This window comes from Argiope bruennichi, chromosome 8 (genome assembly GCF_947563725.1).
Source record: "Argiope bruennichi chromosome 8, qqArgBrue1.1, whole genome shotgun sequence".
NCBI lineage: Eukaryota > Metazoa > Arthropoda > Arachnida > Araneae > Araneidae > Argiope > Argiope bruennichi.
This window is the reverse complement of record NC_079158.1, coordinates 45,544,229-45,556,336: the sequence shown is the minus strand read 5'-3', so window position 1 is coordinate 45,556,336 and position 12,108 is coordinate 45,544,229. Positions and strand designations below refer to the sequence as shown.

General features: G+C 25.9%; 1 protein-coding gene across 11 annotated transcripts in view; it reads right to left on the bottom strand.

Annotated features, from left to right (window-relative positions):
• Positions 1 to 12,108, bottom strand: part of LOC129980573 (zinc finger protein rotund-like) — a 424,990-nt gene that overhangs the window by 197,874 nt on the left and 215,008 nt on the right. For 2 of the 11 annotated variants that reach the window (XM_056090930.1, XM_056090932.1), the window contains exon 1: positions 4,752 to 5,358. The exons of 7 other annotated variants lie outside the window; for them this stretch is intronic. In XM_056090930.1, coding sequence (XP_055946905.1) covers positions 4,752 to 5,076 — 325 coding nt within the window. In that variant the 5' untranslated portion in view covers positions 5,077 to 5,358. Of the gene's footprint in view, positions 1 to 4,751; positions 5,359 to 12,108 lie in introns of those variants that run through there. 2 more of the 11 variants (XM_056090933.1, XM_056090936.1) reach the window with 2 other exon arrangements.

Sequence of the window (12,108 nt, the reverse complement as noted above, 5' to 3'; positions counted from 1 at the left end):
CAAGGATTGCTTAACTGCCGTTTTAACTTTTAAAAAATTATTTAAAAATCATTCAGACTGTTACCTAATCATATTTATTTTTTTTATATATGACTCTTATATAACAGAAAAACGAAACGAGTTTTGAAAAAGGTTAATGTCCAAAAAATAAATTCCAAACATTTCTGAAAATTTATAGTTATTATTCAAATTAAGAAGAATGAAAAAAAAACTGGTTTATCAGCTATTATTTCGATAATCGTAGAATTTGAAACATTCATCAATTAATATTGCAAGCTTTTTTTTAAAAAAAAAATCCATGAATTAAAAACACATTTTTTTTTTTTTTTTTACGTTTTGAAACTTTTTACGAATGAGAAAAAAAATTCACAGGTAAGGAATTACTTCTTCAATATAATTCATAATTTAAGTACATTTCTCAAATGGATTATTTAAATCTTTTAAGAATTGTCAAAATATAAATTCATATAAGTAAATACCTTTGCCCATAATGAGAGCTGCATAAAATTACTTATTTTTATTTAATATATTATAATTGCAGTATTTGCTACTTATTTTTCAAAACTATGGGGAGAAAATAAGACATATGATTTATTAAATTAATTACGAATGTAAAAAAAATTCATAAATCGCGTTTCTATGAACCTTTATAAAAATTGACATTAAAAGCTGTTAAATAATTCATATTATCTAATTATTAGATAATTCATATTATCTTACATTATTAGATAAGTCACATTCAAAGGAATATTTCCGAAAATTTTATATATAAATATTTGTATTCATCAATATACATAGAGAGAAGACGTGATATAATTATTGACTATACATATTAATAATAACAAATTCCTTTTGTTCAATATGTGGAATATAAATTTTTAAATAAATGAAATGCTTCAAGCATTTCATCACTTTCAATTTTAAAAAGATTAGCAATCAGATCAACTAAAGTTTATACCTTATATTTTAACTTTTAAAAGCTAAATTTAAAAAAAACTTAAACATTAAAATTACTATTTTCGATATTTTAAAAAAAAAAAAAAAAAAAAAATCACAATAACACATTCGATTATTTAAAACATTGCTTATAAAAATATATTTTCCAATATTTCAAAATCGTAATTTTATGTTTTCCAAACAATAAATACAGATATCTTACGTGTTGTAACTCTGATTATTATAGAATATTTAAAATTAATGCACTTCATTTCTAACACATGAACATACTATATAATGAATATTTACCCCATCAAAATGGCGAGAAATACAAATGAATAAACATAGCTTAGAATTAATTATCTGTAAAATACAGCATTTAAATAGTTATGTCAATATATTTGATAAATTCTAATTTCCTTTAGTTGTTCAAAATAATACGATATACAAGCGATTAATGAAATTCAAAACGGCTCATGCATATGAAGTATCAGTTTAAATTGTTATCATTATTATTATATAATATCTCAATCAATATTACCTGAAATATGTCACAAAATTTAAATTTCAACATTATTTAAGATTAAATCTCATCATATAAATATGATATTTAAATATTTAGATAAATTAATAATTTTGTACTGATCGAAAAAATGAAAAACACGTAATATTTAGTATAAATAATAAAATATTTTGGCTTACCAGATATTTGCTTAGAATTTATGCTTGTTTAGAATTTGCTTAGAAGCGTACACAAAAATTTATATGCAGCATAATTATTCACTGCATTATGTTTAATTTATATTCTATTCTAAATAAGAATTTTTGAAAGAAATGAACTACATATAAATATTACGAATATTAAATCTATAACAAAAAAAGTGTTATATTTTTAAATATTTAATGAAATTTCACTACACTGGCAAAATTTGTTTGGAATAAAATGAAAAATATTTTTATTGAAAGTGAAAACACTCATTTAAGTTTCATTTAAAAACCATCTCAAACAAAAAATTATATATTTTTTTGAATTATTCAAAATACAGTTATTTCAAGAAATTAGAGATATGAAAAAAATTTTAAATTATAAAAAACATAAGAACAATTATCAACTCGCATTAGATATATACAATATTAATTCATAAGAAAAAAAATTTTTAATTTTAAGAACTATGAAGTAATTACTTTGTTGTTGTTATAGTTTTTTTTTTTCAAAATATTTTTTTAACATTTTTCATACATTTATTTTGGTAAGTTTCATACATCATAATGTAAAAGTTTGAAATGCAAAATACCTTTTAAAATATGCCACTCTAGACTGCATTTTGATATTTCATCGAAAAACAAACAATTTTTTAAAACAAAAATTATTGAAACTATTTTATCGAAAAACAAGAAATTTTCAACAATGCACCAACAGCCATAAATATAGTCTAAATAAAAGAAATTAATTTTGAAAAATCATTAAAAATTATTTTATTTGATATGTTTTACCTTAAAAAATGGGCGAATGTCTTAAAAATTACTCGTTAACCAAATTTAAACAAGTTTATATTTGTTTTTAAATAAATATAACATTTATTACCATATTTAAACATGGAATAAAGATGTTAAAATTGGTATTTCTCTTCACATATTATTTCTGATGTTTGATTCCATTATGAAGGTAAATATAAATTCATAAAAATTTGAAATTTGAAATCATTTTTTCTAGAAAAATATTTGACTTTGATTTACAGAAAAACCATTTTTAAGATTACACAATTACAATAAGAATACAATATACAAGCATTAATGATTTGTTCATACTTTTAAATAGAATTTTCCCATTAAAAGTTTTAAACTTTTAAACGATTTTCGAAAAAAAAATTATTGCATGTGATAATTAAGAATATATTTATTACACCTAAATTAGCTCATTTAAAAATTTTTAGTTAATTCTCATCAATGAACAGTCATTAAAATATTAACAATTTGAGGAATCAAACTATATAAATATAGTCTTAATTAAACAGATTTCGAAATGAGGAACAGTGGAAATTTGATAACTACGATTAATTTAACATGATTTTCAATTAAATAACTTTTCAATTAATTTATAAGGATTATACTATGTTTAAGCGTTTGTAAAATAAATAGAAGTTCTTTGTCATTCATTTGGTAAAATACTGATTATGTTATGTTCCAGTTATATGTTCTAGTTTAGTATAATAGTGAATTCAAATAACTGTTGATGTTAGAAAAATATTAAGAAGCAATTCTTTTTTTTTTTTTTCACTAATTTGAAAAGAATTTTTAGCACGATGGGCGATTATAAGAATTAATTTCCAAAATTATAAAATCTTTAAACTTATTTTCGGATCACAACTTTAAATAGAGAAAATATCTCATTTTAAGAAAATCTAATTTAAAACCTAAAAAAAAAATTTTAAGTAAACAAAACTTTAGTTTAGATTTATAACTAAACATTTCTGATTTTCAGTTAAGTAAAATACTTCTGAAAATTTATCCGACCAAGTTGCTGATAATTTCGAAAATTAATTCAACTTTTCATAATAATTTATTATATTTCATATGTAATAAACTTCAAATTAGACAATATTTACTTTAAAAAAAAGGATAACAATACTTAAAACTAGTGAGAAATGTGTTTAATAAAGAAATTCCTACAGTTCAAATTGTTGAATTGGAAGGGAAGGGTTAAGTGGAATTTTGCTTCCCTTCCAAAAATTGCTCAAAGAAATTTCATTTTGTTTAACTTTTTTAAATATTAAAAAAAAAAAAACATCAAACGATTTTTTATCGAGGTGTTTTAAGAAATTCCTAGAGGAGAAGCCAACCCAACCCTCCCTTTTCTTTTAGGGGAAGCGCCATCGCGAACCATTTTGCTTCTGCCTTCCCCATTTTTAAAAGCAGCAACTACAACCCTTTAACCCTTCTTTCCCGAAATTGCGAGTCCTCCTTTTGCGCGAGAGAATGTCAGCATTTTTAATGGCAGCCACTCCACCTAATCAATAATCAATACCAGGCCGAGCCAGCCGGAAAAAGCGAACGAAGGCAGCGTCTGAAACCCTTTGGTCACCGAAAAACGAAAACGTGGTGGAAAAGAAACAAAAATAACTGCGGGGGAGGGAGACGCTGGGGTAGGGGAGAGGGTGGAAGTAGGGTGGGAAGGGAAAAAAAAACATGGCGCCAACACACAGAGACGGGAGGGGAAAAGATGGAAAAAAATTTATTTTCGTGCCGCTAAAAAATGGCGGAAAAGGACCGGATCGCTAGTGAGGAAAGAGGAAGAAGACGCCGCTGCCCGAATTAAAATTCATTAACAGGGGTAGCAGTTTTAAAAAGCGGGGAAGAAGAAGCCGCCATTATGCTTTTAAAAGCGGATCGTTCGCTCTAACCCTTTGGGTACGAAATTCTTCTCAATCCTTTGGTGCCGCGGCCATGTGGTCTCGGGCAAACAAAAACAACGGCAGACGATTTTTTTTTCACCTATGGAATTTTTTTTTCCGATCGTCTGCCGGAATTTTTTCGCTTTTTCTGATGTAATAAACCAAAAAGAGAGAGAGGAGAAAGACGATGAGAAAAGAGAGGGGAGCAACATTAAATAAAAAGTATACATTTTTTTTTTCTTGGGGTTGAGGAGGAGTTTGAGGGTGGTGGTGGGAGCGACGGGGAACGTGAGGGGGTCGGGGAGGCGAAGAAAAAATGTGCTCCTGGAGAAGCAGGAGTAGGAGGAGCCGACGGAGGCGGTTCGGGAACAGAAAAAAGGATCGAGATAGATAAAAAAGGAAAACACAACGGTCGGGACTTACCATGGTGATGGTGTTGTTGATATTGCTGCTGTTGTTGTTGTTGCTGCTGTTGATGATGCTGCTGCTGTTGCTGATGGTGTGGCGGTGGATGCTGAGGCAAGGGAGGCAACGGCGGAGGCGGATAGTGGAAGTTGTTGTTGCTGTTTTGAAGCGGCGGCGGTGGCGGAGGCGCTTGCTGAGGCAGCGGCGGCCGGTATTTGGGCTGCTCGAGGAAAGTCTTGAGTTTTTGCAGGGAAATCACCGAGATTGAACAACCGAGAGCGGAACGCGGTTGCATCTTTTCGTTCGGCGGAATCGATGTTATGGAAGAAGTGTCATGGCGCATCTGTGCGTATACTTTTCTTCTCTGTTCGGCGGCCGCTTTGCTTTTCCCACTCCTCTGTTTTACGCGGAGAGGTAAGGAGCGACGAGCACATGCACGCACTCACACACACACTCGCGCTTTCGAACGTTAATTACTTTGCTGGAGCACACCAATTTCCGCGCAGCATCAAAGGGTTAACTCTCGTCGTCACGTGACTCTCCCCACACACACACACATGCGACGACTTAACGGGCATCGTTCTACTACTCTTCATCTGCATTCTCTTTTTAGCTCTCGCGCTCTCTCTCTCTCGGTTTTCTTTTTCTTTATTTTTCTCTCTTCTTTTTTTTTTTTTTTCCCCTCCTTCCTCCTTTTTTTTATTTGTTTTTTTCATCCTGAGACGATTTTTTTCTTTGTTTTCATGGATGATGTTTTTCTTTTCTTTCTTTTTTTTTCCCCGTACTTAGTCAACCCTTTTAGTATTTTTTTTTAACAAAGGTTCGTTTTTAATTCCGTATCTTAATCTACCACTCTTGTGATCGAAATTTTTCTTTTTTCTTTTTATTTATTTAATATTTTTTTCCCTTTTTTAGACACGTTCATTTCTTTAAATTTTCGTCTTAGAATTTTATAGCATAATAAAATGCTTTAGACACAACCAGTTTTCATGCATAAGTACAAATGATTGCTTACGTCTTTTTCACTTTATGGTTATCTTTTTTTTTCAAATACAAAAGAAAAATTCGATATCACATTTAATAGTGCTTTTTTTTTGGTAAATAAAAACCATTTGACAGGCTGTGTTTAAATAGATAAAGATTACTGCTTCAAACAATCTGCAACTGATAGATCAAAAGTTTTTAAAAAAATTATATTTAAAACTGTTTTTTAATACCGCTCTCCTAAATGAAGCAAACTTTTAAAAAATTGTGGAACTAAGGGATTTATTTATTTGTATATAACTAACAGCCTTTAGTTTCATGTCTATTAGGAAAAATCTATTTTCCATTTGAAAATGAAATAACCAATAATTTCAAATTTGAAAGGAAACTCAATTAGTTGTTTCTAACAAAACAAAAAAATGAAATGGAAAAATAAACAAATAATTCCACTAAATTATAGAATTATTCATAAAAACCTCATCAATATAAAATAAGAATAACCCAAAATTAGGTATAAGTAAACACAATTCAAAATTAATTTCCTGGACTAAAATCAATTCAATAGTTAGACATTTTGAAAAACTTCGCAAATTATCTAAAAATATTTTTAATAAACGTCGGATAAATAAAATGTTAGCAGTAATGTTGTACATATCATTATCTTTCGCACGAAAATGAAAATAGTTTAATATAACAGAAATCTCAATCATCGATTTTTTTTTACATAATGTTTGAAACATTTAATTTGATTCCAATAGAACAGTAAATTCTTTGAAAATAAAATTAGATTTAATAGACTTAAACAGTCTATCACAGTAGAATAAAAGTCCCCAAACAGAAATGTTTATAAAGATTAAATCTACTTTAATTAAAATTGGTAACTAATAGATGCCAAAAATTGTTTTTCTACATTCATGGAAAAGTTTTGGCTTCTCAAATGCTTGCCAATATTTATATTTTTATGATTAATAACCCCATTTGTAATGAATATGAAAATTCTTAGTGTATTTTTATATTATAAAGGTTTTAGCTAATGTATTACAATTGTTCACTTCTATTATACAATTCATTTCATATTTACATATTTAAGAAATGCTTATAGAAGAATTCAAAAAAAATCAGCTCATTTTATATATTTATGCGATATATATTTATTAAGAAAATAATCGGAAATAAAAAGAAACTTAACCCTTTAAGGGAAGCGAGCGTTTTTCATGATTATTATTTATTGAAAAATAAAAATAAAAAACAGATTTTTTCTGGTCAATAATTTTGATGAACATGATAATTTATTTGTTACTAATTTTCGATGAATCTATAAATAATTGGAATTCATGGCTTTCTTATATTTCAGTAGACAAATATATTTCTCATTAGAAAATTCTAAATCCGATAAATGTAAAATAAATGATCATGATATATATTTATCAAGTAAATATTTAAAAACCAAATCATTTCCTTTTCAGCGAATCAAACTTTGTTTCGATTATTAATTATTGAAAAATCTATATTCATGAAAAATAGTCAAAATCAATTTATTTTTGAAGAATCAGGTAAATATTCTTTTTTTTTTCTTTTCTTTTTTTTATACATATCTATATTTCAAGAGATGAAACATTTTTCACATTAGAAAATTTTCTTTTCGCTTTGATTATACTAACTATATTTACCGATCAATAAATAATTAGCATTAATTTTAAGCCGCGTATTGATTCTTTCGTAAAATATGGTTCAGTATAAGTAAATACCAAAATTGAAAAATATTATACGTTAGTCTGAAAGGCATCCTTTACTTATATAAACTAAATCGAGCCACCATGTTCGTGGTTTAACATGCAATATTCCATATTGCAATTTTCCAAAAATTGTCAAAGGCAAGGAAAAAAACTGCTTTTCGCAACCAATAACAAATATTTCTGTTTAAATATCAGAATCTCCCCGCCCCCGGGTTGATATCTCATGTTATTCTAAGTGTGGGAGAAAAAAACAGAAATACTTGTTACAAAAATGAAAAAATTTCAGTATCTTTTTTTTTTTTTTTTTGTTTTTGTTTTTTCCCTACCCCAAAAAATTTAAAAATTATATAATTAAGATAAGGGGTATTGCTTTTTAAACTACGAAAAGCTAATCATTTTTTGATAAAATTTTATTTTTACAACAAATTGTAAAAATTAGTAGCCAATAACTTAAAAAAAACATAACATTCTTCATAATAGCATGTGACGAATTTAATAATGTAGAATTAGTACTGATGATACATTTCTACTTAAAAAAAAAAAAAAAAGGCTGCGATAAAATTCTTAAGAATTAGTAAAATTAAATTGCAAAATCTTAACATATTTGTGAACATCTATTTTAACATACAGTCTATTCACCATTTTTTTTTAAATTGTATTTTCAAACAAAGATCGACGAACGATATTTAGAATTTTAAATGAAAAGTTTTTTCGTCTTTTCATGTTTTCAAGATTGTTAGAAGAAACTACAGGCATCATAGATTCGTAATTTTAAAATGAAATTTCATGTTGATTTACTTTATTTCAAATCTATTTTTTAAAATTTATAAGCAAAAAAAAAACGAAATTTTATAAATTGAGTTACTTAGATTAGAATTATTGACAAAAGAATCATCCAAACTACAGCAACACCAACTACCAATGTACTTAAAAGATAAAAACGGATGTTTTCAAAACTTTAAATTGGGGTAAGAGAATAGCAAGTTATATCCTCTAAAATTGTTTTCGAACATGATAATATTGGCTTAAAAACTTCGAATATTAGCCAGAATTCTTTTCAAAAATAATTATTAAAAAAAAAAACTGTGGGGGGAAAAAACTTTTTACATAAGTTCTATTTTCTCAGGATCTCAAGTTTCACGATTTACACTCATTCCACTGAATTGTTTATAAAAGATCCAATATTTCTCAGCGATTGTTTTGAGTCATCATATTACGAATACAACAATATTTTATAACCCAAACTTTTATTCTTGAAATGGCTTATACACTTTTTTGAATGCCTGTAAAAAATTTCATTATAATCTTTCGTGTTCGAATATCCGTGTGCGTTCATTAAGTAATTTTTAATAAAAATTTAAGAACCAAATAGAGACAGTAAAATTTTACTATGCATATTGTTAATGTGCAATTATTTTTTATATACTATTTAATATGTTCATCAAAATTTACAATAAAAGGAACGCCTATGGTTCTCAAACCCCTCCCATTCCTAATACTAAGAAGTAAAATTTAACCAATGAACGGACATTTTAAAGAGCAAGCAAGAATAAGTAAGGAAAGGGAATGTGGTTGAATATATTAGAAAATAGAACTTCATCAATAGAATTTGTAGTTTCAAATAAACAACTATTTTCGTCAAATTTTAAAAACGGTTAAGAAATTTTTGCACTCAGTTTATGAATACGATTATACTATTTCGCAAAATTTTTTACTAAACATGATAAATAATTAAAAATTAGAATACTTCATCAAGATAAAAGATCCCGGATAAAAAAAAATTCTGTATTTATTTTATAAAACATTAATGAGATTATCAATGGAATAATAATATCAAAGCAATCTTACTATACAAAACTTTAAAAAAAAATGCACTATTCAGTTGATTTTTTTAAAAAATGAATTAACTATAAATTATAATTAAATAAATTACAGCGTCTCTAAAAAAGAAGAGTGGCCTAATGACAATAGTAGTTTCAAAAATATCAGAGATTATTCGATTTCGTTTATAAACGCTTCTAGCTAAAATATAATATTATCAATAAAATTCAAGGTGAAAAAAAAATAATGACTACATCTAAAGGTTCTATTCAAAATTAATTAGCAAATATACGAATATTTTTTTCTTTCACAATAAAGAATTTCAGACTGATTTTAGGAAAAATATAAATTTAGTTACCATGAGTGCAGATGTAAAAATGGAATTGTTAAATAACTTTTACCAACGTAAATGCAAGATATTGAAAATTGAAATTTCTAATGAAATTTAAACAATGTTATGATATCTCTTTATATATATACCCGTGTAGCAGAGAAAATTATTAAGAATACATCTAAAATCCAATATGGTGCTTCATTTACTTATTTATAATTTATTTAAATGCATTAAATTAATAAAGTACTTAATGAAATGATGATAAATTTAATAAAATAACAAAGCATTAATAATATTAATATAGGGATTTTACTTTTCAAATATATATTTATCATCCTTTGAATAGACGATTAACTGATGGGTTTTATAATTTTAATAATTGACATCCAATTTCTCATTAAATAATGTGCAAAACACATAGACAATTTATATCCTATGTCATAATAGTGTTAAAGATAATCAAAATTATTTATCTGGTCGATTATAAAACAATAGAGTGAAATCTATTTTTATGTTTTTGAAAAGAAATTTAGGACTCATATTATAATTGTTATTTTCAAATGAAAAAGTCCATATTTAAATAATTTTCTCCAAATCATTTATAAAAAAACATTTCAGATGTTTTGTAAACACATTATTAATATCTAAACTACAAAATAAATGTTTTATGTTTGATAAAATAATATCTCAATACATATTAAACGAAAAATAAATATAATTACTGCATTAGGTAATCCTTTTGAAATAGATCCTTTTCATCCGATAATATTAAATAATAAAATGAGAAAGAAATTTTATCTGGGAAATAACTTAAATTTTGGATTCATCGAAATAAAAAAAAAAGTTAATTCTTCATTCTAAGATAGAAACCTGTTTTCTCTTTTAACTAAAATCTATTTTGCAAGAATGCAAAGAATTCCTTTTTCTTTTTTCTTTTTTTTTTCTTTTTTTTTTGTAGGGAAAAAAATTATTTCGTTTATATTCTTTCTTTTCATTTTTTTATCGGATTCTTAAGCGCTAGGGATCAATTAATCTAATCAATTTATTTTAAAACGGTAGGAGCAACAGGAAATTTCACCATGGGATTCGCATTTAAAAAAGGAATAAAAACTTAAAAAAAACGGTTTAAAAAAATTAGTTGGAAGAAAATTCATTTGATAACTCTTTTAAGTGTAATAAAAAATGGAAACCAAAAAGATATCTTGATTAAAGCTTTTATAACTCGAAAGTTTTTTCGACATCTTCTTTTGTGTTTTCAGCATTTTTACCTATTGAGCAATTATATCTTCTTTAACTCCGAATTTCAGGTGGATTATTCGCTCACTTTTTCGAAAACAATTTAAAAGTTGACTTTTTAATTACATAAAAATTCCACCAGATGGTATTTCTTTTTTTATACATATACTGATTCCACGATTTCTTTTATTTTCGTTAAATAATTGAGATAACAAGAAATAAATACATTTAAATGTAACTCATGAGATATTTAAGTTCTTTGCAAATTCAACAATCACAGTATTGATGATTTTTATGCAATGTCATAGACCTTTCGTAACTTAATAATTTTTGACTTCAGAATATATTACTTGATTATCACAAAGTTATTTAAATATGAGATATTAAAATGAAGTAAATTATTGGGTCAATAGAAAGACGAGAAATGCTGTCATATATTAAAATATATTTGATAGGGAATCAAAACCGATGATCAGTTTATTTTTTATAATAATTAGAGTATATAATTGATTTCTCTTTAAAATAATTCCTTTCTAATATTCATATTATAAAGAAATGACAATAGCACATCAACGTTTCAATAATGAGATCTAAAATTTTTAATGTTGTTAATTAGAAGCGTAAATTAATTTTTAATGTATGACTTATAAGTGCAGATTAATTTTTAATGATTAAATTAAAAGGGTAGATTAATTTTAATGTATTAAATAGAAGTATAAATTAATTTTTAATGTATTAATTAGAAGACTAGATTAATTTTTAATATTAATTAGAAGCGTAGATTAATTTTAATGCATTAATTAGAAGTGTAGATTAATTTTAATGTATTAATTAGATATCTAGATTCATTTTTATTGTATTAACTAGAAATGTTATTAATTGTGCTTAGTTTAATGCGATCAATCTAAATTGACATTAGTTCTGAATTATTACTATATTATCTTAATTTCTAAATCGTCACAAAATAGAAACCGAAATTTAGGTTTTGTAAAGCTACGCTCTAATCAACCAAGGATCCCTTTTTTAAATAATATTGGTCACTTTCAAACAGAGAATCAAGAAACAATATTATGATTTTTTTTAAATGTATTAAAGACTTAAGAACTCCTGGTAAAGCATTAGAATGTCATATTCATAAAAAACTGTATAGTTTAAATATATGTACGGTAATTTTATATTGCTTAATTGATTCTTTTTTTATGTTGTGGCTTGTGTTTACAAATAATCGAGGAAGAAAAATAAAACAGCAATAGTTTGGATTGAT